Raw genomic sequence first — 27,095 nt, forward strand, 5'->3', positions numbered from 1 at the left:
ATTCCTTGAAACCGAGTGTTTCTTATTTGTAGTCCAAAAAGATATCGCGAGATCCCTTGAATATTCAGAACGGCAGGTCTAGCGAAAGTTATATTTAGCAATTATTCCAGAAGTGCGCGTTGGATATGAGATTGTAGAAAGCCAACGAAGCGCTACGCGCCTCGTTGGTTATAATCATCTCATACCTAACAAGCGCGAGTAGAATAATTGTTTTATTTCAAAAGACTGCGAAATATAGAAAACTAAATTAAAATTAGGATAAAAATTCGCCGAAAGGTTGCCCGCACGCTCACCAAATTTGCAGAGCATGGTATAATGGCTCATAAACCATGATGGCTAAGCCAATGAAAACTCTGATCTTTGATCTTGAATCACATTATCCAACGATCCAGGTTTTAATAATAACTGATAAAAGGCCAAAATATGATCTGAAATTGAGCATCATATCTGCTGAACGTAACTGGTTTCTCGTCAACCAACTGTACCATGCTCATTAAATTAAATAGAAGACTTTTCTTTCAAGATTAGATAAAAAGGAAAACCAGTGCTCCCGGGGGAACTCGAACCCCCGACCTTCGCAATACTTCAGCACCCTCGGCGGTTCACGCCAGCACTGCTTATAAGTACGACGCTCTAACCGACTGTGCTACGGGAGTTGGATGATGGTTACACCTTATGATACCCATGATAGATGACAGAAATAACATTCATTTTAGATGCCAGCAGCAGTACATACCTCTTACTAACCGAGTTCGAGGTCCGCACTGTAAGTTACGAACCGAGTTTTTTCCCCTTCGATTTATGGCGGGAAGCGCGAAGCGCGCGGGTCATAAATCGAAGGGAAAAAAAACGAGGATCCGTAACTTACAGTGCGGACCGAGAAGACGAGGTTAGTAAGATATTTATTATATCTGTACTGTGTGTCTGACGGGTTAGGAAACGATTTCTATTATTCACGCGGACTCGGAAAGGCTTCAAATTTCTGACACTTCGAAAGCAAAACGAGTCAGTTTGACACTGTTTTTAAGTCGTTAGCTGGCTTTATTACATAATTTAGAGTATAAGAAAGTTTTAAGCTATAAAAGTTAAGAACTCTTTTCGATAAATCACGAAAAAGTTTGGCAACAAAACCAACTTTAAATTTTAGCGGGCCGTACAGGAGAGTACGGCCCGCTAAATTGACCAATCACTGCGCGCGTACTAACTGAGAGATATAATAACAGTGTTTGCTCTTTGTATTCATTCTGTTCCCTCTACAATATTGTATCGTAATAGAAATGTCATTTAGCTTATGTAACGATAAAATTAAACACATTGTGACGAGCCAAAAGATTTAATCGTTCTACAACTTGGGGACCTCAAGGTCGAGGGAATGGATCGGCGAAATAATTAAGTTGGAAAAATTTATTGAAATCTCTTTTATAATTTTCCATATTCATCTTGAAAAGGAAACTTTGAAATAAGTAAACTAAAAAAAAAAATTTTGCTCCCGGGGGGGCTCGAACCCCCGACCTTCGCATTACTTCAGCACCCTCGGCGGTTCACGCCAGCACTGCCTATAAGTACGACGCTCTAACCGACTGTGCTACGGGAGCTTGGTGACCTGCCAAGGGATTCGCGATGTATATAAAACACATATAAAACATTTCAATAATAAATTAGTCTCACTTGATTTTAAGTCTACAGTTAAATTGACTGCTGTATTATAGGAAACTATAGTATCAAAAATGTTTTTTCTCACAACTGAAAGTGAAACTGGAACTTCCGCAAGAAAAATATCCCATGAAACTAAGTGTTTCTCATTTGTAGTTCAAAACTAATACCGGGTGATCTCCTGGATATCTGGAACAGCAGGTCTAGCGAAGGTTATATTTAGCAATTATTCCACAAGCGCGCATTGCCGGGATATGAGATTGTAGATAGCCAAAGAAACGTCACGCGCCTCGTTGGCTATAATCATCTCATATCCAACAAGCGCGAGTGGAATAATTGTTTTATTAAGGCCGCACAATATAGAAAACTAAATTAAAAGTAGAATAATCACGCGCCGAAAGGTTACCCGTACTTTCACCAAATTTGAAGAGCATGGTATAATGGCTAATATACCATGATGGCTAAGCTAATGAAAACTCTGATCTTTGATCTTGAATCACATTATCCGACGAACCAGGTTTTAATAATAACTGATAAAAGGCCAAAATTTGATCTGAAACATATCTGCTGAACGTAACTGGTTTCTCGTCAACCAACGGCACCATGCTCATTAAATAAAAAGAAGACTTTTCTTTCAAGATTAGATAAAAAGGAAAACCAGTGCTCCCGGGGGGGCTCGAACCCCCGACCTTCGCATTACTTCAGCACCCTCGGCGATTCACGCCAGCACTGCTTATAAGTACGACGCTCTAACCGACTGTGCTACGGGAGCTGGATGATGGTTACACCTCATATGATACTCATGATAGATGACAAAATAAAATTCATTTTTAGATGCCAGCAGCAGTACCAGTGTTTGCTCTTTGTATTCATTCTGTTCCGTCTAAAATGCTGTATCGTATTAGTATAAATCTACAAGCGTTCTATCACGAATGCCGTTCTCTGATTCGCTACGCTACTCACTATCTATTCTGTGATAGATAGTGAGTAGCGTAACAATGTGCCCTTGTGAACAAAATGAGGGCCGCTTCTTGGCGTTTTCGAAGTGTCTATGAAGAGGATTTAGATAAAGTTTAGAACGACGAGTAGATTTATACTAAAGCAATTAGATTATTTGCTCTCGATTTCTATGCGTGATAGTTGACGAGGGCTGCGCCCTCGTCAGCTATCACGCAATAGAAATCTCGAGCTCATAATCTAATTGTTTAATAGAAATGTCATTTAGCTTATGTAACGATAAAATTTAGCACATTGTGATTTGCCAAAAGATTGAACCGTTCTACAACGCGGGAACCTCAAGGTCGAGGGAATGGATCGGCGAAATAATTAAGTTGAAAAGATTTGCTCAAATCTCTTTTATTATTTTCCATATTCATGTTGAAAAGGAAACATTTCTTCTGAAATAAATTAATTAAAAAAGAAAACCACTGCTCCCGGGGGGGCTCGAACCCCCGACCTTCGCATTACTTCAGCACCCTCGGCAATACACGCCAACACTGCTTATAAGTACGACGCTCTAACCGACTGTGCTACGGGAGCTTGGTAACCTGTTAAGGGATTCGCTGTGTACATAAAACAGATATAACACATGTCAATAATAAACTAGTCTCACTTGATTTTAAATCTACGGTTAAATGGACTGCTGTATTAGAGAAGGCCCAAAAAGCATGTAAAATTTATAGGAAACTATAGTATCAAAGTTCTTTCTCACAACTGAAAGTGAAACTGGAACTTCCGCAAAAAAAAATATTTCTTGAAACCAACTGTTTCTCATTTGTAGTCCAAAACTGATACCGGGTGATCTCTTGGATATCTGGGACGGCAGGTCTAGCGAAAGTTATATTAGCAATTATTTCACAAAGCGCGCCTTGGATATGAGATTGTACATAGCCAACGAAGCGCTACGCGCCTCGTTGGCTATAACCCTCTCTTATCCAACAAGCGCGAGTGGAATAATTGTTTTATTTAAAAAAGCCCGCAGAATATAGAAAACTAAATTAAAATAAGAGTGAAAGGTTACTCGTACACTCACCCAATTTGTAGAGCATGATATAATGGTATAATGGTATAATGGTATAATGGTATAATGGCTAAGCCAACGAAAACTCTGATCTTTGATCTTGAAGTACATTATCCAAAGATCCAGTTTTTAACCCTTTGAATACCAACTACGCGTAATTAATGGTCGTGCTCTTTGTACCACTTGTGACGTCATCAATATAAATGTCATCAGATATTCTTGATAAGCAGATAGTAGTGCTAGGCTAGCCCTTTCCGCACCAATGATGGTCAGGTTTAGATATCGACGACATTCCGACGTGGCAAATCGAAAAACAAGGTTTTCAGTTTTGGTGCAAAAACGGTGGTAAAATGGTCCACAACGCCTATGATTGATCAAGGTCCATTTCTAGGCTTCGCCCGTAATTAACATCCAACTTTTCACTGCAGCCAGAAAGAACATACAATGCAAAAGGTAGCCAGCGTAAAAGGGCCGAGAAAAACAGACAGGAAAGGGCCAACAAACGAAATCGATAACGGTTAATAGCAAAAAAAAAAAAAATTGGCTTGTGCGCATGCCCGGACTTGAAGTTTTGCTCAATTTTGTACCTAATCCTCGAAAAATCTCTCCTTTTAGTAAAAACAAAGCGTTTTTAGCAAAACTTAGGCTTATTTAGCGTCATGGCAGCTAAAAAAACCTGACTAAACGGTTAAAAACGGTATTTTTGGCGAAAGTTTGGTGTTCAAAGGGTTAAAGTGCACCTAACCCCAAAATTTTTTTTTCGCTAAAACGAATCTACTTGTTATTTGAAATAGTTCTGCGAAAAACTTTTTGGATTCCGTTAAATCCTCGATTTTCTGTGCCCCGGCGAAATCTCGAAAATAGCTCCAAAACACCGCCATGTTGTTTCACGACCGAGTTTGAGGAGAATGGGTCCAGCGGCTCTTGTGACGTCTACCCAGGAAGGTTGGATATCTCACGTCCTCTCATTTCCTTCAGGATGGTGCAATACACATTCGAAAAGTGCGCTGAAACGCCTTCCAGAGGTGCTATCGGCTGTTGTAGCAATATTCCAGATTTAAAGAAAGATATACTGTACAATTTACTGGCGATGATCGGCTAATGGTGCAATAAAGACGTAAACGATGGTTGATTTTGTCGAACCGAAACAAGCGAACTGAATCTGTGAGAACCATTGAAGAACTCTCACTGGAATTTGTTCCGCAAACTTTCGAACGCTATTTTCATAAATTTTCTGCTTAAAGCTAACCAGCAATTTCTAGAAATACTACCGACAACCTATATCTTCCAATCCCGCAGTATTTATAACATAACCGGCAAAGTTGTGTGATCTGATCATGATAAAGAAGCGTTATACTGATATGTAAATAGATTGCAACTGTACGCCGCTAACCAACACTTATTTCTCTTTCGATTTAGATGAAAGTCGAAGATTAATCCTTTAGAATTACATGATAACAAAATTTTTAGACTCACAGAGTTTTTCGAAGGTTTGGAAATCAGCAGTGCGACAAAGATTCTGTGCAATAGCGTCAAAAATATGACCGCGTAACATTATCTGCGGACCGCTTAGGGAACACATCCTTTTCGCTTTATTTATCCGACGAATTTCACTGCAAACTTTAAGATCAATTTACATTGGTTATTTGGAGTTACGACTTAAAAAGTGTGACAATGTGAAATCGGTAATTGTATGAAATGTTTCCTTCCGCCTTGCTTCCCGCAGCTTCAAAAATACAGGTCCAAACAATACGATTTTCAATCGATCGAAGCCAATGTTTTGGAGGTCATCAAGTCTCCAATACTGCAACACATACGTCGCTCTTATAAACATGAAGCATTCAACTGAAAGTAAAACACAAACTGGATTTAACAGAACAATCACACCTTGACAAAATACATTCTCGCTAAGGACAAATGTGAACGGGCTATAAACACGCGTGGGAATCTTATGTTTAGTTGACGAAATTACCATCCAAAGCAGTCCTCGAGTTTTCTTTCCTGCTTTTCGTTTGCCTGCTCTTCCACTTCGTATCTAGCTTTCCGTTCCTAATATACAAGTAGCTCGTCCGCAAAGAAGTCCTCCCCTTCGTCGCTTGAAATATTGTAAATTGCTCTCAAAGCTCTAAGCAGTGAGTTCACAGTTGTCGAACGTGCTCGATCGAAGTTTATTTCGGAGTCTTCCGAATCGAAACTTAACTCTGACTCCAGTGACGAAAAAGAAATGATTCTCAGACAAAACTTGGACGTTTTAGTGCCAAAATACATCGGAACGATTAGTTTTGTGTTCCATTTTCTCGAGCAAATACAGAGAGTTGACTGAGGCGCTATTGCGTTTGGTTCCTGGGTAGACGTCATCAGGTACCGCCGCCCCAGACTCCCTAAAACGCAGTCGTGAAACACTTCAAGCGCGACTTTGAAAGGGCATAGAAAATCGAGGATTCAACCAAATTCAAAAATTTCTTCGCCCAAATGCTTCAAAAAAAGTCTAGATTCGTTTTAGCGAGAAAAAAATTTTGGGGTTAGGTGCACTTTAATAATAACTGATAAAAGGCCAAAAGCTGATCTGAAATTGAGTATCATATCTGTTGAGCGTAACTGGTTACTTCTCAGCCAACTGCAGCATGATCATTAAATTAAAAGAAGACTTTTCTTTCAAGATTAGTTGAAAAGGAAAACCAGTGCTCCCGGGGGGGCTCGAACCCCCGACCTTCGCATTACTTCAGCACCCTCGGCGGTTCACGCCAGCACTGCTTATAAGTACGACGCTCTAACCGACTGTGCTACGGGAGCTGAATGATGGTTACACCTCATGATACTCATGATAGATGACAGAAATAACATTCATTTTCAGATGCCAGCAGCACTACCAGTATTTGCTCTTTCATATATTCATTCTGTTCCTCTATAATGCTGTATCGTAATAGAAATGTCATTTAGCTTATGTAACGATAAAATTAAACACATTGTGATGAGCCAAAAGATTCAATCGTTCTACAACGCGGGACCTAAAGTTCGCATCATAAGCCAAGAAAAATATTAAAATGGAGACTTTGCACGAAACAACTGTTGGGATGCCGCCTAAGTACATTATCTCTCTTCGCGACGGTTAGTGCGTAGGATTATTAAATGATATTATGTTAACTAAAAGCGCTTTATCTTTTTCCCCCATGATGGAAACCTCAAGGTCGCATTATATGCCACGTAAACCAAAAAAAACTGGTGACTGTTGGGTGGAAAAAGTGTTGGAATTTCGCTTAATCACATTGTCTCGCCGGCACTCCAGTAGAAGCAGAAGGCCTCAGTAATTACGTTTGAGAAATATGAAATGATAACATGTTGATTAAACGAACTTAATTTTTTTCTTAAGGAAAATTTATAATGACGATCACGGATAATAAAATTTTCTTGTTGGTCATTTGTTTACTCAGCATAAAACGTCACTATAAGCGTCTGTCCAATCTGATTACGGTCAGCAATACATGTGTGATGTTCACGTCATTATGACGTAACTTGCGATTTGTTTTCTATTCAAACAAGTGGTTTCGATGCTTGTTTTTGCCCAAAGCGGTGCTGCTGTTATCTTTTTCGATAAATAGCAAATTCCACTAAATCGCCGGCAATCATTGGCAATTAAGATGTTATCTTTTGAGAACGCTTTTGTCACGAAAATTCGTTAAAAATCGACGAAATCATAGAAGTGCGCGTTGTTAAGGTCTGTTGACGACTCGGATAGATTGCATCTTGATGTTGTACAAATCGGTAGCAAAGAATTTACTTCCCTTGCAACCTGTTTCAACACGATTGTTAACAAATACTGCATTTCAACGAACCCCCGCAATCAGGCCAGCCCTGGAGCATATTAATAATGACAAAGATGTATTATTTCTAACAATAAGCTTGTCAAAAATGCTTTCAATGTGTAGCTGCCGGGCATGAAACATAGCGTGAGCTTTTCAGAGGAATGTGAGAGATTGCTGACTACCAAAACAAGTATCGAAAGTTACGTTCACTGTCAGATATGAAACAGAAAGACAAATGAATTCTCTGGTGCCTCCTGAAGCGAGATTCTTGGCTCTTGGAAGCAAAGGTGTCGGCAAGTCAGGTACCATCTTCTGAATTAATTGAAAATGCTCCTGATAAAGGAATGTTTTAACGAACATGGGCTTAACAGGGTTGAACTCGGCAGTCCAAGACAGCGTATATTTGCACCCAAAGATATCATTTCTTCGCAGTCGTACGAGCTAAGAGGGAAAGGATTGTCTTGTTGTCTACGTGAATTTGAAGTACTGTAAATCCTGCTAAAGCTATTGTGTATCAGCGTATAGCTCAACTGGTCATGCAAAATCCAATTATCGCAACTTGGAGTTCTGTAACTCACGATTCTTAACTGAGTATACCCGTCGCTTCATTTTGTATTACAGTGAAGGATTTGCTAAGTTAATTAGCTGACAGTCCTTGAACTCCTAAGTGTGCCCAGTTCCTTTCATTGTGGGTGTCCTGATATTTACTGCCGTGAAACGATTCACAGCAAAGTGTAAATTAGTTTCTACTTATACGCAGAAGGATGTATCATTTCAGACGCGTGACAGCTGAGGTCAGTTTACCTCAGTCCTTAGGGGCAATTGTTAGCTAATGTGAATTGGCAATGCTTTCAAGTCTCTCTGTTTTAAAACGTATAGTATTTGTTAACAAAACAGTACAGGAACAACTAACAAGGTTGTATTGATTTAATCTGTTTGTATTGAGACCCTCAGGACAATCGGGAAACCCATTGATAACGATAATGCCCCACGCGCCACGCATATTGCGTCCCGTTTTACTTGATACGTTTAGTCAATGCTTGTAATTGAGTTAATTTTCAACCCTGTCCCGTTTAAATCCGATTGTTCTTTTTTTGGGAACTAACTTTCAACTTCTGTGAAAAGCTGTCTCTATTTTTTATAGTCCGCTAACTTAATTAAGTACTTACAAAAAAAAACAAACTAACTAAACGACCATTTATACAACAATCTAACAACATGCTTCTCGTTTTGCGGGAATTTGCATTGATTCTTGAAAGATCATGTCAATCGATCGCAACAAATAAAGGACGAATTTTAACTCATTGGTGATGGCCAAAGTACTCATCTTCATCAAATCAACTATCGATTTGTATAGCCGATTCAGCAAACATTTCCATTAGCAACTACCGTCTGTTCAGTGATATATAATTTAAGTGCTTTGAATATTCTGTTTCATGATGGTATTGCCACTGATGTCTTTCAATGACGCTTATTTTATTTAATACAATGATGCAATTTCTAAAAGCCGTCTTTCTTGAATAAAAAAGGTGATATCCATTTTGGCAATTTCGTCATCATTTTCACAGCAATACTCAAAATAGAAAGCTTATGTAGTATACTGTAATTAATCACAAGCAAATAAATAACGCTATTACCAGGTATTATTACTAAAAACTCCGGACAATGCATTTCTGATTGGTTCACCGAATCTCGGTTACCAGCCAAATTCCCTGTGTTTGACCATAAATGGAAAATAAGTGCGGTAAGTTGCTTAGTTTAACATTTTTGTTTCTCCCGAAAAAAATGGCTGAAAACAGCATATTTGGCAAGCTTTCTACCGCAAAATAGGGAGAAAATAGGCAACGCCTCCCCGGAAACTAAAAAAAAGTCAGAGTTTGATTTGAAACATTCAACCGAAAAGGCTCATAAATGTACAAGAAAAGCGACTGATTTCAGTGGTAAAACAATTATTTCATTGGACTTGTTGGAGGCAAGTCGATTATAGGAAACTCGGCGCTACGCACCTGGGTTGTTGTTTATGACCTCGTATCCAACTTGGGCTCACGGAGTAATTGTTAATTGCTCACAGGGAAATAAAATAATCAAGCGACGAAACCATCATAATGGAATAACGGTGTACGTGTATCGAGCAACTGTAATGATGTCAAGCTGATCTTTGTTTAGGGAGACCATTCTCACAACAGTTCCTTTCTCAACGAGAGGGCGGGTGGAACTTCTCTCAGAAAATAAACTTCTCTCAAGAAAGGATAGCCTGATGGCATGTTGATGAAAAGTGATTATGCCAAACACTTCTCAGATGATTTTTATTTCGTCAGAGAAGAAAATAAACAATCGGGGTCATTAACTAACCTGGGCCATTTGCGAAAACTTTACGTAAGCCGAAGTAATTTATCAGTCGCGTAAAAAACTCATAATTGATAACACATGCATGTATACCAAGTATTACGCAAAGGTCGCATTCATACGCCCCAGCAGTAGCCTTAGTGACATCTAATTTTGCTGTTATTTTGGCCATGTGCAAAACCACCTTTAAGTTGCAGGAAACCTGAAAAAATAGTATACTAAGATAGAAAAACACCAAAGAGACAACACTAGACCTTGAAGGAACAAGGATGGTTAAGTATGGAGAAGATTAACACGGACTGCAAACGACGAACTTGAAAATTTTAAGCTAAACTTCTCAAGGATTGCAAACCGTGACGTGGCTCTTTCCAAAACACCCTGTGTTACGTTCCCTGATGGTAGGGAGAGGGCAAAAAAGCAGAGTGACATAATGTGGGATATGTGAACAACAGAGTATTTTTTTTGTTGTTGTTACTTGCTATATCATGGGCTTTTATTTTCTCGTTATTACTAGCTTTAACTGTCCGTTTCCTGACGAAGAGGTTCATTGGCGAGTATCAATCAATAATGCGTAAGTATATCAGTTCAACTATCTGAGTCCTATTCATTTATTTTGAATATTGTTCAAGTTCTTTCGCCATATTCACATAATGAGTAATGGCAGATAGCAATGATAAATCGTAACCTTTGTTACACTGTTTCATCCATTGAGCTCACTGCTGTCCCAATCAAGACTTATTCCCAAATTTTCTGACCGCTAAAGTTGCATTTCATAATTTGCCCAGGTTTCAGTTAAATGAAGTGGTGTCTACGAGTACGGTACTTGGGCAATAGGGTCCGAAGGTCTGAAGCCACTTAACTTTAAGTCAAAAACCTAGCAAAATTTAATTCAGATACTACCTATGTGTATGGTCAAACATCGCAGGATATTACACGTTCTAGGATCTGCAATAGAGTTTTTGAACCAGTGTAGCTACATTCCAAGAAATATGAAGGACCTGAATGACCTCAATAATTAAAAAATTAACATTTCAATTTATGAAGAATTTAATGTTAATGAAGAAACCATCAGAAATGGCAAAGGTTTATCTCGGTAATTGCTCATTTCCTGATTATTAAATTTGTAATGAACATTTAATAAGCTGTTAAAGTAGATTAACTGAGCAGTGTTTAAAGAGAATGCTTTGAACTGCTGTTGTATCAAGCTCTCAGGCAATGCTAAGGCAGTTTTATCATAGTTAATTAACTATGATTTAATTGGTTTTCTCAGTTACTTGTTTACTTCTCAATGCTCTATAGACAGGCAGAATTTCTTGTTCTTGACATTACTCCGTTGGGTTTCAATAAACCACAAATCTACATCACGATCAAACGCACAATTATTTATTTCCCTCAACAAACAAGCCGTATCTTACATAACCATCAAGAAGCTTTTGTAAAAATTTAATTTCACGCTGTGAGTTCAATACGTGTTCTAAATTGTTGACATTCTTCTCGTATCTCTAAACACTTGTTTCAATGTTGTCTATTTCAGAACTGACATACAGTCACAAAATAAAGCTTGACGACGAGTATCTTACATTCGAACTGCGTGACGCAATCGAAAAGGTAAGAGTCACTTATTAACCTAACTTCTACTCGTCTTTAAGTGTTGGTGTGAGTATTTGTTTACTTTGACTGTCAATCATGCGTGGATGAATTTTCAAACTGGCACGACCTAGTTTTATATATCAAATTCAAGCTGTTTATTAAATGGCATTTAAACATTGTACGGCACTGCAATAATCTTTGTATGTTCTGGGTTGTAAGCGACTTTGGGTTTCAAAAATTCATCTTCTTATTTCTTTTTCTACATCAAATACACGTAGATAAAATTTTATGTCTATCACTTTTAACTTTAAAAGCATCTAATTTTTATGCCAATTCTATCTAATTCTGCATCTTTTTTCTACCATCTTACAGAACAGTTTTTGAATAAACGTATGCTTTTTATCTCTTAAATATCATGCATGTTTTCGAAATAGAAACTGATGAAAATGTTTTTCAGGTTCACCTAGAAAAAAATTAAAACTTTTTTCTGGCCTTTGAGAGATCTTTGTAAACATTACTTCAGTATTATATTGTTATTTGTCAGAAAGCATAGAGCGTTTTAGAACATGTCGGGCTTATAATTCGAAGAGGATACAAAACAGTAGGCGCATATCTAAGAAAAATTATATCATATCTAAATAAAAGCCTATAGAGAGCTATCAGTCAGATTTAGACTAAAGAATTTAAGTAATCTTTGTCAAAGTATTGAGAAACGCCTTAGAAAGTGAAACAGAGGAGCACTGGATTCCACCCATGCAGTTAGGTACTGATCCCACGACTTTCCACACATCGAGTTCTTTATCATAAAACTCGACCTTGTCCGTTCTTTCTCGGGAATTTTTCTTCCCTCCGAGGACGTAGATACGATTTCCGACGTAAGCAACGCCTGCTAGTGCTCTCGATATGCACAAGCTAGCTATGTATGTCCAAGTATTGCTTTGTATGTTAAACGCCTCACAAGAGCTGTGTGATGAGTACAGATCATCCTGCGTTCCACCAACGACGTAAAGGCTTCCTTCAAGGGCTACCCCGCATGCGTACGCTCGTCGGGCCTGCATGGGCGTGGCCTCTGTCCACGTATTTGTCCTGGGGTCGTACTTTTCAACCGTGTTCAGGTACTTGAACGGGTCGTTTGCATTGTCGTTTTCTGTCTTCCCGCCAATAGCGTACAGATATTTGTCAGACACGACACACGGTCCACCTCGATTTGATGTCATGGGAGTGACCGCTTCCCAAATGTTTGTGGACGGATAGTATCTAGGCAGCAAAACAAAACTAGCAAAGTTTAGGCAATCTTCTAATGCGTTCAGTCCTAACATGCATAAAAAACGAATTTCTCCTCACGATGTCAACACAAAGCCAAACATATGGGTTAACAAGAAATCTGAAAGCCAAAGCAGTAGTTGTTTCTTGCTGAATTACACCGTTAAACCCTGCACTTATATAAGGGCTTAGGTCATTAGGGCTTAGGTCACAGCCATCACTTCTCTCTTGTCGGTAACAAGATTTGGATGTATCACTCTAAAGTCAAGTCTAAAGTAAAGTCTTAAGTCAAATGTCGGCGTCGACAAAACCTGGATCGGACCGGATCGGATCACGGATCGGATCACGGACCGGATCACGGACCGGATCACGGATCGGATCACGGATCGGATCACAGAAAAAACAACAACAAAGTTTTAAAGAAAAAAAAAAATCAAAACAAAAATCAAACCGTTTATAAGATAATAATAAATAAAAAATAAAAGTGGAAAACTAAAATATGTTAAATGAAAATAAGAATCCCGAATTTGACGCAATGACATGTTAATTACAGAGAATGACAAGAGGTCATTTAAAAAGCCACATAAGCGCCTAATTTACGACGAATTTAAATTGTAATGAACAGGCAGATGTAGTTATATTTGAACGTTAGTTGGCTCGAAGCTTGCGTGAACCTCCCATTCTCGTTTTTGAAATTGTTTTCAGTGGCTAATTCTCGGCTACATTTTCGTGTTAGATGTGAGCGTTACAGTTGGCGTTACACACAATACAGTTAATGAGAAAACTTACGTGCGAAAGCTTAAGGACATGACTTGCTTTGAAGGAGCTAAGTCACGATTTGCACATCTTGAAAAAACTAGCCTAGTTTTTCAAGTTCGTCATTTGCAATCCCCGTTAATCTTTGCCAATGTTAACGATCCTCATTCCGTTTTGATTTGTTCTTGCCTCTTAAGTGTTTTCTATCCTAGAACACGATCATTTTAAGGTTTTATTCTATTTAAAGGCAGCTCTTTACAATCCTAAAAATAACTCTAAAAATCGTGACGTAACTCCTAAAATGTTGTTTATTCTCGGGTTGCGTTATCGTTCACACTATCGATGTTATTCCTAGAATTTTTTGAAAAACAGCTATATTTCCTTGAAATACAAATGGTTTGTTTCGTTTTATTCCAGTGCGAAATATCGTATTCCAAACTCACATCTTGTAAAAGTATAGACTTGTCTCTAAAACGGAAATTGTTTGAAATCATCAGGTGTTTAATTTTTTAGTGTTTTTAGTTTTTGTGTTTCTATTCATACGTTCGTCCTATTATTACCATACTGACTCGTTTTATGACAGTTTACCTTTGATGCAAGTGATTACACGAAATATCATTTATCTGAACTGCGGAGAAAGATATGAAGACATGATTGATCATCGCAATCAAAACCCAACAGCCTGAAAAAAATTGATCTGTGACCAGCTCCCAGTTGGCTTGATATCATAAAAGAATAAAGGAATATCACACCTGAATTAAATAAAACGTTCTGCTCACAGTAGTCACTCTAGTGCAATTTGCTCAACAAAATTTTGGATTTTTTTCCTTGATCCGATCCGTGATCCGATCCGTGATCCGATCCGTGATCCGGTCCGGTCCGATCCCGTTTTGTCGACGCCGGTCAAATGTCCTTTAACTTACTTCAATACGGTATTCAGCGGTCGTCCTCTGTGCCAGCCACCCACTGCATATAAAGAACCATTAAGTTCCGCCACGCCAAGAGCAGAGATTTCTTTAGCCATGGGCGCTACACCAGCCCACGTGTTCGTCCTGTGGAAATAACCGTAGAGACATGTTTACTGTTCATCTGGTACGTTGATGTGTTGGCTACCTTACTTTCCTATACAGTAGTTTTTGGGGCATATCATTTTCATTTTTCTCTATTCAAAGATAGTATCGCAAATCATGTGCTCCGACAGGACCAACCAAAGGAAGAAACAAATTGGTCTGTCCAGTTGAATGATGTTTACCGTCCCTTATGTACCAACCAGGAAAAGGACATTCTTTGTTACGTTTCAACTTTAAAAGAATGAGAGAAAACATTGTTGAAAATGTTTTGAGTTTGAGCACACTCTTATAACTAGGGTCCTTGTACTCAGTAAGCAAGGAATCAACTAACCTGTAGTCATATCTCTCCATACTTGAAAGATGTCCATTGAGAGACACTCCGCCAACTGTGTAAATGAAGCCTTCACACGCCACAGCTCCGTGACTGAAGCGCGGGATCAACATTGGCGCCAAATTGTACCACTGATTGACAGATGGCACGTAACACTGAGTCGAAGAACGCAGTTCATCCCCAGGTCCCCAGATCGTGACGATGGCATCTACATTAGAGTCCAAACATCTCCGTAACTTGCATATGTCACTGTCTTGGTGGCCCTGTGGTCCAAATAAGGCATATGACTTCATAGCTTCATAGAGCAGCTTCGTGCATTCAAGGTTATCTGTGACAAGCTCCTCCGTTTCTACATATCCGGCAATATAATACTTTGACATGCAGCCTAAGCGCACTTTGGAAAGCAACAGAGGGAAGTCGTTTTTTCTATTATCCACGTCATGTTTGACCCACGAAATAACCGCTTCGTACACCTGTTCTTCGCTTTCCACAATGACATCATCGAGGGAAATAAGCTTCTCGATCTGGGAGACCCCCAGACGAAGGAATTCCTCGGACTTGGAAACAGCCACGAAGTTTTCTAGAATAAAGCTTTCTGACTTGTCCAAGAGTTCTTCACAATCATACTTTTCAGAGAACTCTCTCACAGACAGACAATTTGAAGGACTGAGAGTTTTCTCCAAGTACATGCTGCCTTTGTCCTTCAGGTTTTCGATTAGCAGGTAATCACCAGCGAAAACAAGCTCTTTAACGTTCTTATCGGTGATTTCAACTTCGCCTGTATAGATATAATTGAGCAAGTCGTTCATCACAAACGATTTAAAATCTTCGAGTTTCACCTCACTTTGATGCCGTTCTTTCATGTCCGATGTAAACAAACCAAGAAAATACGCACTGCTTGCAGCCAAGATGTTTTTATGCGCTGGAAATTCTCGTCCATCCACGTGGAGAATTGTGTCGCATAATATTCCTTGTCGACGAAATTCATCCATTTTCCTGTAGAGATTTCCTTGGTAGGTTGCTTCACCGAGATCAATGTTTCTGTCGTTCAAATCCATTATTTCGTCTACTGATTTTCTTTTTTATCTTTGTTCTTAAAATACACGATTGCGGCGAGAGCTTTCGTTTTAAATAACAGGCTTGTATTAATTTACCTACCGCAATACTTCACATTTGTCGCTGAAATATCAGAAATATTACCTCTCTAAATCGGGAAAAGCACGCGCTTTTTAGAAGACCGTTCAAAAGTATATATCACAGCCAGTGTGTCAAGAAAACCATTTCAAAACATTACCGTCTTCCCAGCGACACGTTGCAGGTGCTATTCTCCTTATATGGAAACAAGCCTTGCTTTCAGCTGGCTTACCAGTTAAAATGAAAATTCTGAAAATTCATGTTTCATATAAATTTGAAACAGATCGAAAAGCACACCTGAAGACAAAGGATAATCGTTGTGATTGAAATACAAAACAACTAGCGTCAAGTCACGAAAGGAAAAATGACAATAAAAAAGAAGTCAACCGAGGCGAATTTGTCTTTTCAAATATGCAAATTAATGAGTTTTGACTGGTTTTGACTGTGAATAATTATTATCACGATTTCGATTTTTAACGTCTTTTCGACATCATCCTATACAGCCAGCGCAATAAATAACAGTTAAAAAACTTTGGCAATGCTGATTTCTGAGATTCTTCCTCTCGCGTACTGATATATATACCTTATAATACAAAAGGGCTTTGAGAAAAACAAAAATATGATATTAAACATTTATTGTGAAGCATAGGTGTGATGTGTAAAAATGCCTCGAAAACTAGTTGTTACGCAAAATATTTTAAATCTTACTAAATCTATTTCATAGATAATTTGCTTTAACTATCATTATTGGACAAGCCTGTGTAATGGAGTAAAATTCACTTATTTTATACGGGTTAAAATAAATCAAGGTGTTTAAAGACTGACACTGGTCATATCTAAATTTAGCTGTGATGTATCTCAACACCAACGAGTGGGTCCTTTAGTGCCGTAATCGCTGAATCAACGAGTCAATAAACATCGTATCAGTACTTTTTATGTTCCACGGGTTTTCATCAACATTATCATGCGCCATTATCTTGACTTGGTTAATATACCTCAGTTGGGGTTCTAGCCAGGGTTCTAAGAAATAATCTAGGTCGTGAGTCAATTATGTCAAAGAAAATTAACATCATTGAAAGAAGCTCTTATTAAAGTAGCGTGATCGAGCAAAGTTTATTTCCTTATGGAACAAACATCAGCACCACGCAAAGGTATTAAGTATTGCGAAGTGAGATAAAAGTGAGGCAAAAATAGCTCCAGGGAATATTAAAGGAAAACAGGTACAGACATTAAGAATGAACTAACAAAAAACGTTTTATATTGTTACAGTTTATATTTTGCCACTATTATTCGGTAGCAAGTCACGTTAGATATAACCGCTCGCGTGATAAAACATTTCACTATTGCCTCTCTTTCTCGTCATTTCAGTTTCAACTGATAATCAGTGTGTTGTAATTTCAGAGTGATACATCGCAAGTCGACAAGGACATCCGCTGGGCAGACGCATTCCTTGTTGTATATTCCATTACGGATAAAAACAGCTTCAACAACGCTATACAACTGGTTGAGACCATTTACGACGGCAAAGGCACCGATGAGTTGCATGTTGCTCTTGTGGGAAACAAGACAGATCTGGAGCACTTTAGAAAAGGTAAGAAAGCAGATATCATCGTAAACAATGATCACGAAAAATCCAGTCTAAATAATGGCTTGAAAGGAAGTGAAGTCAGCCGAGTCCAGAAGCCTGGCTTGAAAATCACGAAACATTCACACAAGAACAAATACAGTAACTCTTTTGCTTGGATTTGGCACGGTTAGAGAAAAGAAATTTACTGACAGAAAGAAATGTATAAGACTCGGAAAGCCTGGAAGGAGCAAGACAGGACGGCAGTGAACAAAATTACCCTTTATACAGTCCGAAAAAAAACATGAATATAAGTTAGGTACAAAACGTACTGTAAACTCGTAAAGTAATGGTGCAGAAGATTGTATTGAATTACAAAGTCGTGATTTCATTATATTCTTCCGTTAGAAAAACATTCTTTACTCGGCTGGCACTTTCCCTTTCCCTTAATATAATTCTTGTCGGTACAATTTCCAGAGGGACACAGTTTGTCATTCCTTTTCCGTGATCTTTGAAACTGGTCTTCGAACAGACAAAAAGTTGGACTTAAACACAAGACTTCAAATAAACTACGAACGGGTTTCATTGATTGACCTGCTTTCAGATAAATCTTCGGTTATTCAGGTGGCATCTCTAATACAGTCCGAGGCTGAGCCTCTTCCCTCAAACTTTTAACAAACATTAATCGCAATCTCTTTTCGTCTTTGTAGTGACCACAAAGGAGGGCCAGTCAGCTGCCGAGCAGCTTGGGTGCATGTTCTTTGAAGTTTCTGCTGCTGAAAATTATGATAATGTCCAGGAAGCTCTAAACGTGGTTTTTCGCAAGGTCGCACTACACAAGAAATACATACGACAGGAGAAAGAAAAAAGAAAGAACACCCACCCACAAATCGAGAAAAAGAAACAGAAATTTGGCAATTCTCTGTTTAACTGGAAAAATGAGAAAAAGAGAAGTCCAAGACGTGCAGAAACGCTTTAATTTTATAGTTTACGTTCGTTCATGCAGGATGAGACGAAAAATCCCTGTATTTAAACAGATAAGAAAACACTATACCGAAGTTATTTAACGCTTAGCGCAGTCTAATAATAGTAGGGTAGAATATTTCCTTCTTATCCTCACGTAACTTTGACATTAAGGCAAGAATGTGCAAGAGAGTCTGTTTTAGGCAAAGATTCGTTACTGCGCCTTTCAATAACATGCGGACTCTAAAATTCAAAGCTCAACCGACAAATGCGTTTTTCGCTACCGTCAATCAAATGTTCGGCGGGTGCTCCCAGCTTCCGACTACTGCCGAGCACTGTTTCGTTGTCTGAACTGTACTCAACGATTTGATCACCGCGCGCTCGGCAGTAGTCGGAAGCTGGGAGGAGCCGCCGAACATTTGATTGACGGTACACGGCACGAAAAATTGGATTTACTCTAAATTTGATCCTGATCAAAGTCGAAGTCAAATATAATCATAGCTTTGATCCAAACTTTGACGCGCGTCAAATGTGTGTCAAAAATGTCACGGCTTTGCCGATACATTTGATCCATGACAAAGAGGAGGGCAAATTTGATCTTAACTTTGACTCCACCTTTGACCCACGTAAAAGGGGGAATCAAATATCTTATGGATTTGCCATACATTTGATCCCTGCCAAAGGCGAGGTCAAACATGTCAATAACTTTGACTACAGTTTTGACGCGCGTTAAAGGCGTTCAAAGACACCACGGCTTTGCATACCTTTGATCTCTTATGTCAAAGGCGTTCAAAGGCGGCATGGCTTTGTACAACTTTGATCCTACGTCATGTCATGTCAAAGGCGAGGTCAAATATGGCCATATCTTGCGACTCCGCTTTTAACGCCTTAATAACCTGCGTTTTCGTATTTTTTGCTGTTTTAACGATAAAATGAAAGCTTGCTTTTTTGTCAATGTGTATTTTTTTAATGAAAAAGTTTTCACTTGACCTGGAGGTGGCACAAGGAAACAACTCGAAAACAGCGGGAAAACGCGGCTGCCAGCGGCTTCCCGCATTTTTCTGGCCAATCGGAATAAAGGTCAACGAAGTCGGCTGTGAGGAAAGCAGACATTTTTCTTCATTTGGCTTCATTATGGCGGCTTTGGTGAAATTTTCGTTGTGTTTTGGACCAGGAAAAGGTAAGTCTCTGAATTTCGTTCATTTGCTTTCAATGTTCAGAGAATAACGGAGTTTAAAAAGTAAATTAAACGCAGCAATGGCTACATAAAGAGCTGTGAATTGCGTATATTTATGGCAAGGCAGATCCTCGGCAGTGAAAACAATTTGGTCGAAGGTTAATTGCACTTGACTGAATCACAGTTGATCGGCAAAGCTCTTCGTTAAGAAAGACCAAACTTTATTTTCAACTCACATATACTTATTTACAAACGTTGACAAAGATAATTTTTTTTTCTCACTCAGTCAAGTCTTGTGCATTAAGGTTACAGTATACCTTCAGGGGTGTCTCGCGCGCAAGCGATGTAGCGCGTGCAGTTTAAGCTGTAGATACCTAAACCTCTATATCAAATTAAAGCTTATGGAGCTGGCTATCAAACTATACCAAGAATTTTGAAAGAAAATGAATTGTCGAATTTTTCACGACCACTAAATGCGAGCGCCCGAATCACCTTTCGAAAGCTACAAGTCAAAGCGAATGTCGTTTTTCACCAATTTAATTTTTTCCTCGGTTTCAGGGCCCAAAGCGCTTAAAAAACGTGTCTGCATTTTGGCATATTCGATTGCAGTAAAAAGTTACAGAACATTTTCGAAATAGGATTAAAAAAATGTGGAGTGATCGTACAAAAATCGCTCTCGAAGAAAAAGTATTTCGAAATTAACAATTCCCAGACACGCTTTTGTAGTTTATATGATAAACTAGCCACTGTCCAAATTTAACAGCAATTGAACAAATTCCCTTTGAGTTATAATTCTTTAAAGTGTCTGCTTCAAGTGAAAAAATTTATTCGAGAAAACAGCGCTAAAAAAAATTTTCTGCTTCGCAAACAAACTCCGCCCACAAACGCCTTCAACTGGGTTCTCAGATAACTAAGCCAATCAGTGCAGGGAAACTTTACTACCGTTAACCTCCTAGTGAAATTTACGCGCGAATCTCTAAAACACTCTTGTGTTTCGCAATGCGCTCAAGGAACCGAAGGCAGAGAGATAATTTTTCTGTAGCTCGGTTTTTCTAGAAGCTGGTCTGGCAAAATGGGGAAGACTAAAAAGGATACGAACGCTAGAGTGGCTGAGCGAAGGAAACAAACAAAAGACAGCGCAGAGAGCAACTGTGTGTGGGCAACTGTGCATGGGTAATATTTCAAATGGTCTCAATGAGTCCGGCGATTCGTCGATATCGGACTCATCAGAAGAGTCTCTGTCAGCATCCCTGTTATTGCTGTCAAGTTCCGAAATTTTTACAGAACCTTTCTTTTCTCTTACCACGACTATTTGCCCGCCTTACACGATAACTACAGCTTCATCCGCGTGGCGAACTTTCGCTTCTTCACTCATTGATGTATTTTCATTCGTTCTTCGCTGTTTTCGCTTTTTCGAACCAGTCCATGGTTTAAACGTGGTCTATGTTTACTTATAACTTAATAGAGACACGCCTAATATCAAAAATGCTGGGTAGTCAGAACAACAATGCTGATCAACTGAGTAGTCAATTCGTGACATCCATGTAGGTAATTCCCGCGAAAATCGTCTCGGTTGATTGCATACGCGCCATAGGGCTGTCAATCAAGAGGTAAACTTTTACTTCCGGTGAAAACGCAAAACCGCCATTTCTCCGCCAATATTTAGCCTTTTTCAATTTTTTTTTCAGAAATTAGAGATTATTCTTCGACCACTATTTTGACCCAAAAATCCAAATTTGAAGAAAATTGCCGACCCGAAGGTATACTGTAACCTTAAATTGAAGTGTCTGTCATAGCATAGATTTTAGCATGATCAGTGCTTGAAATAAACGTAACTTAATAATTAAGCTTAAACTTAACTCTGTTTACATATAAATGGTTGTGCACAATGCCTCTGGTAATTTCTGAGCTTAAACAATTCCCATGAAAGAAAGCACATGTAAATATAAAGGAAATTTGCATTGAAGGAAAAACTCAGTCAGCCATGCATGACAATCCATCACGACCTGACTTAATTATCATATTCATTATACCATTAAAAGAGTTGTTGACTCTGAAAATTTAATCTATGGATAAGTTTCTGCTTTTGTCTCTAGTTACCATTCTATTGAAAAAAAGCTCTGTTTGTTGCCACAGTTGAAATTATGATGATGCTTGTTCATTAATGTTGATAAATGACTTCACTGGGTTGAATTTAACAAATTGCATGTGGTTTGGTGTGGTCTGTACTCTTATCGACAATGATACGCACCATCACAGTGGTCAAAATGTTGTGGACTCACGAAGCGCAGCTGAGTGAGTCCACAACAAATTTTGACCACTGAGATAGCGAGACCAGTAGCAATTGTAGTAAAAATATGTTTTGATATTTGTTGTATCAGGCTTATGGTCAGTCATTTGGAACTCCACTATCTCCTGCCCAACCATCCCCCCCACCCCACCCCGAACCTGCCAGGCATTTGACATTTTGAACTGTCTCCTGGGCTAAGAATGGTGTCATACCAGGTGATCAAATGCACCTACCCTGTGACGTTTGCAAAACTGAGTAATAGAAATGTAGATTGAGTGTCAACCAAGGTGTCAATGGAGTGTTGATTGAGTATCGATCGGGTGTTGATAGAGAGTCGATTTAGAGGATCGATCAAGGGTATCAATTGACACTTGACCACGGATGCCTTTAGTACACATAATCCAGCTTATCTGTTAGTAGGTGAAATTGTTACAATGTTTGATAAAAAATCAAACTTGCCATTAGTTGCAAATTAAAAAGCTGACCCCATAATAATATTATTATGTGACCTCTCTGGACAATACCAGTAGTTTTAGAGTTTCATGTCTTGGTCTTTAGAGCAGTAGACAATTAAATGCCAATAAATATGTGACTAGTGGAAATTTGCTTATGAATGTTGTTTTTATCCTTCAGCTAGCCACTCTAGAAGAACTGAAGAAATTAACAGAATAAATTCTGGGAGAGGATACAATATACAACTCTGTAGCTCATAGTCAACTCAGATGCAGTTAAATCATGCAATGCTCCAAAGTGTGCAAACATCAGAACATTTTGGTAAGTAAAAGGCTGGAATATTCATTTGTTACTTCTATATATTGTAGCATAGACCATCTTATAATTTCTTCAGCCACAACTTTTAATATCTTTTTCCAGTAAAGAAAGGATATAAATAGATTTTGAAAACCTGGCTATAGCTTATTAATGTTATTTTAATTGATCATTTTTATTACAGTCTCACTCTGTGAAAAAAAAAGTTGTTTCTTTTTTATTCATTTAAGGGCAAGTAAGGAAATGTTGTCTTTCTTAAGGGACAAATACATCAACTGGCTCACCTGGATGAAAATTAAGTAATTAAAATGTTATTGAAAACATGCAAGGGGTGGGAATCTTTTTGGTAAATGAATCAAAGTTGCAGAATGTTGCAAACCAGTCTCAGGAAATGTTGGTTTTTGACTGGTAAAAGCTGAGTTTTGAATCTAAATTTTGAGTGGTTGTCTGCAATATCGACTGTTTTGGTTTGGCCATCAGGTTTCCAAACCAAATTTTTCCAAGGAAAATTAATAATATGATTAATTCATAACTATTGATGGGATCAGTAGAAAATTTAAGGCATAGAGGATTTGATAATAACTTAGTAAAAGAAAATTGACAAAGACATTTATTTGCTTTTACTCAATTAAAAATTTTGTTGGCAAATTTGACTGGATAATAGCCATTTTCCTCTACGAGATGCGGCTGCACTGGGAATCATAGTGGTTGTATTCATCATCTTGGACTGGATTTTTGTTTCAATGAATGAGCCATGCGATTCCATGCAGGCATGTCTCATGTTAAATCATTTAATTTTAGGAATTTTTTTCAGTGGAAAAAAGTGTACAAGTAGTTGCTAACTGTTTACTAATCAAATGTGCAATTATTTTGATATGTTTATATGCTCCTTTTCACATATGATCTACAAGGAAAATAAGGAAAAAGATTACACCACTGAACATGAAGAGATCTGTGGAAATTACACAGGAACAGCAATAAATTCCCAAAGGTGTGTGTATTCCTCATTTCTTGTCACAGTTTATGTCAGATTTGTTGATTTTTAGATTGCTATTCTGCAACCATAAAAGATCTTTGTTGTAAGAGGTCTGTAAGATGTCTTTAAGAGACATGCAGACAGATGGACTGGTAAACTGGCTCTAGGCTTTTTGTTTATTTGTGCCAAGCTGTACACTTTTAAAATGACCCCAAGTCTTTGTTCTCTTATGAAATTCTAGCTGGGGATAACCCTTGTTCAGCTGGTGAAATTAGCTTGTTAAACTGGCTCTTAATGACATACCTGTGTGACCAAATCTCTGAGTAGAGTGGAGAGAAATACAGAAAAAAGCCTACTATTGACAGAAGCACAAACTATTCGAAGGAGGAGTAATGATCTGATTGGTCACGTTTTATTAATGTGATATTAGCAAAAACCATAGGCAAACTTTAAGGAATAGAATGCCAAGATTCACCCTTAATATTCATTTCCAACGTTTTTGTCTGTTTGCTTCTGTTTAGACAAATGCGGACAAGCAGTGGTCGACAGGATGGACTTATCCAGTGAAGATGCATTGATTAATTTCGTCAACGCCTTAGACTTTGTCAAAATGTGTCTTCCCTAGAAATAATGGGGATTTAGTTGGCATTGACCCCCAACAAGGCAGTTTAACCACTTTGATGAGAAAGAAGTGGAAAACACTGTATTCCATTCCACTTATAATGCAAGAATGAGCAAGTGCAAGAAGCAAAAAAGGAGAACTGCCAAAACATAAGGAGTTCCATGCAACGGACTGTACGTGCCATCTGGAAAGGACGCTTATACACTAGTTGACTTTTGTGCGAAGTTTGCTATATCTTTCCCGAAATTTTGCGGTTGTCCTCCCTATTGTCTAGTCTGGTCTAGTAAATTTAAGGAACTGAGAATTTAGCCGTAGTACTTCAATGTTAGATAAATGCACTTTGTACCATGGAAGATTTGTTGACTGTTGTTTTCCCGATAGACAGAACAATGTTTTGCTTATGATCAGTCCCATTACGTGTAGTTTGAAACCAAGCCTGTAACGTGGCTTTTTGAAACCTGAAGCCCAAAACATTTATGTAAGGTACTTGAAGGTATTTACTCTTGATAAAAACGGGGAAAAAATTGAAACTGAGATGAAGTTGAACATATTTATTTTCTTAAAATTAGGCGCAATGATCTTTCCGGGCCGCTTTTCCGTTAACATTTGTCAATAGTTTGGTACAATGAAAATAACCTTATTAAAGCTGATATATTCTTCAAAACTTGTCAGACATAAATCAAGAGTACGGATCTAATTGCATCTTTCGTATGCGGAGCTACAAAGCTAGTGTAGTAAGCAGAAAAAAGCGTATAAGATGTGGATCGCGCGAAACGTGATCAACGGTCGCGCAGCGCGAAAGAGGAGCGCAAGCGCGGAACGCGCAGAGTACCTTTGACAAACCTTTGGCCTGCGTCACAGGCATCTTCGACCACGTCTTTAGCAAACCTTTGACTCGAATCGCAGACAAATTTGATTACACTTTTGACCCGCCTTTGACAGTGCGCAAAGGCGTATCAAAGGATCACCTTTAACCCTAAAAACACAGGCGTTCAAAGGTGAGTAAAAACGGCCTTTCACGCCTTTGATTTGGTGGTAAAGGTTTATTCACAGATGATCTTTGATTCGCGTCACAGATCGTCAAAAGCGTGCAAAGGCGACCTTTACAAAACCTTTAACAACACATTTGACGCGCGGTAAAGGCGATTTTTCGTGCCGTGGTAGCGAAAAACGCATTTGTGGGTTGAGCTTTGAATTTTGGAGTCCGCATCTTATTGAAAGGCGCAGTAAGTTATCCGATTCGCACAAGCCAATTTGAGAAATACACGATGTTCACGACCACACGAGAAGTGGTCATCATGCTGTGACGTAATGAATGAGATGTAGTCAGAAAGTGGTCTGGGAACGAAATATAAGGAACACAAATAATTATGTGTGCATGGTAGCAGTGCTTAGCTATCAAGTTCTCATCATTGTGGAAGTACAGAACACCTGGACTTTCATTCAAAACTCGCGTTATGTAGAAAGCTAACTACTTTCCACTGAGTTTATTAGCTGATGATCAAACTCACAGTTTTATGATAAGACTCAAATGGCTGATAAGTATCATTCACATCTCGTCGGATTCTACAATCCCGGCCAAAAGTAGTTGGGACACTTGAGCTGTATCATGTATCTCCTTTCCTCCCTGATCAGTGTTGGAAAATATCGCGTTTTTTCCAAGAAAAAGGGAAAAAATCACCTGATTATCAACATTGAAAGTGGGGGGAAGGGAGAACTTACTTCGTGTCCCAACTCTTTTGTCCGGGATTGTAGTTCCTCTAAAGTATCAGTAAGACACTTTTCTCTCATATTGTTGAATGAGTTATTCTATATGAGCAGTCAACAAGACCTGACAACTCCGCGCTAATCCTTTTAATCTTATCTTGACAAAAACATTGTTAGTGAGACCATTAGCTTCTCAAGATCCTCAATGGTCTCCTTGTTCATCTTAACAAAGTGGAGTTCTATGTGCATTATGTTAAGGATTGTAAATGCAGATACGTTGAGCCATTTTCTTCATAACCGTCTTGGCTGCGAGACTTTGAAGAATAAAGCAAAATAAATTACTCATACAACCCTCGACTTCGATCTGATTTTTTCCCTTTTTTTTTTTTTTTTCCTGAGCATGTCTTGGAGCAAACTTTGATTTTAACACATAAAAGGATATTAAAATATCAGAGATTCTTGTTATGTCTGTGCCGAAAAGTGTAGAGCAGCATCGAAACATCTGGCCATTTACAGGAAAAAATCCAAAGAATTGACGGAAAATAAGACCGGTTCAGCTGATCATATCTCGGTGTGGCCAACACCGCTCCGTATTGCAATAATGCCTGCACGCACCCATGCCAGTTATGCCATTGCGAGGTACGAAAAATTCGCTGAAAAGAGGTTGGCTATGTACTTTCAAATTGTACATGCTTCTTCGAGCCTGTCATAAAATATAACCAAAACTAGCCAACATTTACCAGTTACAATGCGTTCTATGAGCTATAAAAAGAAGTTGGTGTTTATTTATGTCTACAATTCAAACACGGCGCTGAAAGAGTGGTTATTTGTGTAGCATGTGCGCATGCGCAGCATGATCTGCATAGTTTCCTTTATAAGGCTGTGAGATCTGAGTAAAGACTAAATATGGCTCCACAAGATTGACTCTGGTAAGTATTTCACAATGAAGTGATCACAGCTTACGGTCTGATACCCTGTGACTTTAAATGTTTCGTCCAGCCTTCAATTTTTACCGACTTCTCTTCTAAATATTCTAATGAATTTTCCTGACTCATGATTAAA

The 27,095-nt window shown here is 38.6% G+C and overlaps 2 protein-coding genes and 5 non-coding genes across 7 annotated transcripts; 1 reads left to right on the forward strand and 6 right to left on the reverse strand.

The window, feature by feature from the left end:
- Nucleotides 1-545: 545 nt before the first annotated feature.
- Trnai-uau (transfer RNA isoleucine (anticodon UAU)) lies at nt 546-656 on the reverse strand. Its single transcript has 2 exons — nt 619-656; nt 546-581 (listed from the first exon to the last, which is right to left on the reverse strand). It is a non-coding gene; the product is annotated as a tRNA-Ile (tRNA).
- An 828-nt stretch (nt 657-1,484) lies between these two features.
- Nucleotides 1,485-1,595, reverse strand: Trnai-uau (transfer RNA isoleucine (anticodon UAU)). The gene is made up of 2 exons: nt 1,558-1,595; nt 1,485-1,520 (listed from the first exon to the last, which is right to left on the reverse strand). It is a non-coding gene; the product is annotated as a tRNA-Ile (tRNA).
- Nucleotides 1,596-2,314: 719 nt separating this feature from the next.
- On the reverse strand, nt 2,315-2,425 carry Trnai-uau (transfer RNA isoleucine (anticodon UAU)). The gene is made up of 2 exons: nt 2,388-2,425; nt 2,315-2,350 (listed from the first exon to the last, which is right to left on the reverse strand). It is a non-coding gene; the product is annotated as a tRNA-Ile (tRNA).
- Nucleotides 2,426-3,081: 656 nt separating this feature from the next.
- Trnai-uau (transfer RNA isoleucine (anticodon UAU)) lies at nt 3,082-3,192 on the reverse strand. The gene is made up of 2 exons: nt 3,155-3,192; nt 3,082-3,117 (listed from the first exon to the last, which is right to left on the reverse strand). It is a non-coding gene; the product is annotated as a tRNA-Ile (tRNA).
- A 3,163-nt stretch (nt 3,193-6,355) lies between these two features.
- Trnai-uau (transfer RNA isoleucine (anticodon UAU)) lies at nt 6,356-6,466 on the reverse strand. Its single transcript has 2 exons — nt 6,429-6,466; nt 6,356-6,391 (listed from the first exon to the last, which is right to left on the reverse strand). It is a non-coding gene; the product is annotated as a tRNA-Ile (tRNA).
- Nucleotides 6,467-7,620: 1,154 nt separating this feature from the next.
- Nucleotides 7,621-26,390, forward strand: LOC110041026 (ras-related and estrogen-regulated growth inhibitor-like). Its single transcript, XM_089270840.1, has 8 exons — nt 7,621-7,778; nt 10,337-10,393; nt 11,357-11,430; nt 17,368-17,557; nt 18,241-19,673; nt 22,594-22,734; nt 23,640-23,719; nt 24,226-26,390. The coding sequence occupies exons 1-5, from the start codon at nt 7,712-7,714 to the stop codon at nt 18,507-18,509; spliced, it is 657 nt and encodes a 218-aa protein (XP_089126966.1). The 5' UTR covers nt 7,621-7,711; the 3' UTR covers nt 18,510-19,673; nt 22,594-22,734; nt 23,640-23,719; nt 24,226-26,390.
- Nucleotides 11,184-16,421, reverse strand: LOC110041025 (kelch-like protein 12). The gene is made up of 3 exons (XM_020746306.2): nt 14,833-16,421; nt 14,355-14,483; nt 11,184-12,669 (listed from the first exon to the last, which is right to left on the reverse strand). Exons 1-3 carry the CDS (start codon nt 15,888-15,890, stop codon nt 12,096-12,098), a joined length of 1,761 nt encoding a protein of 586 aa, XP_020601965.1. The 5' UTR covers nt 15,891-16,421; the 3' UTR covers nt 11,184-12,095.
- Nucleotides 26,391-27,095: the final 705 nt, after the last annotated feature.

The sequence above is a fragment of the Orbicella faveolata genome, unplaced genomic scaffold (genome assembly GCF_042242905.1).
Source record: "Orbicella faveolata isolate gen_17 unplaced genomic scaffold, um_ofav_v1 contig_1, whole genome shotgun sequence".
In the NCBI taxonomy this organism is placed as follows: domain Eukaryota; kingdom Metazoa; phylum Cnidaria; class Anthozoa; order Scleractinia; family Merulinidae; genus Orbicella; species Orbicella faveolata.

Coding starts and splice junctions, on each gene's coding strand:
- LOC110041026 (XM_089270840.1), top strand. CDS start 7,712: ATGAATTCTCTGGTGCCTCCTGAAGCGAGATTCTTGGCTCTTGGAAGC. Junction 7,779..10,336: donor CAAAGGTGTCGGCAAGTCAG/GTACCATCTTCT, acceptor CGTTATTACTAG/CTTTAACTGTCCGTTTCCTG. Junction 10,394..11,356: donor CGAGTATCAATCAATAATGC/GTAAGTATATCA, acceptor TGTCTATTTCAG/AACTGACATACAGTCACAAA.
- LOC110041025 (XM_020746306.2), bottom strand. CDS start 15,890: ATGGATTTGAACGACAGAAACATTGATCTCGGTGAAGCAACCTACCAA. Junction 14,484..14,832: donor ATGGAGAGATATGACTACAG/GTTAGTTGATTC, acceptor TTATTTCCACAG/GACGAACACGTGGGCTGGTG. Junction 12,670..14,354: donor CCGCTGAATACCGTATTGAA/GTAAGTTAAAGG, acceptor TTTGCTGCCTAG/ATACTATCCGTCCACAAACA.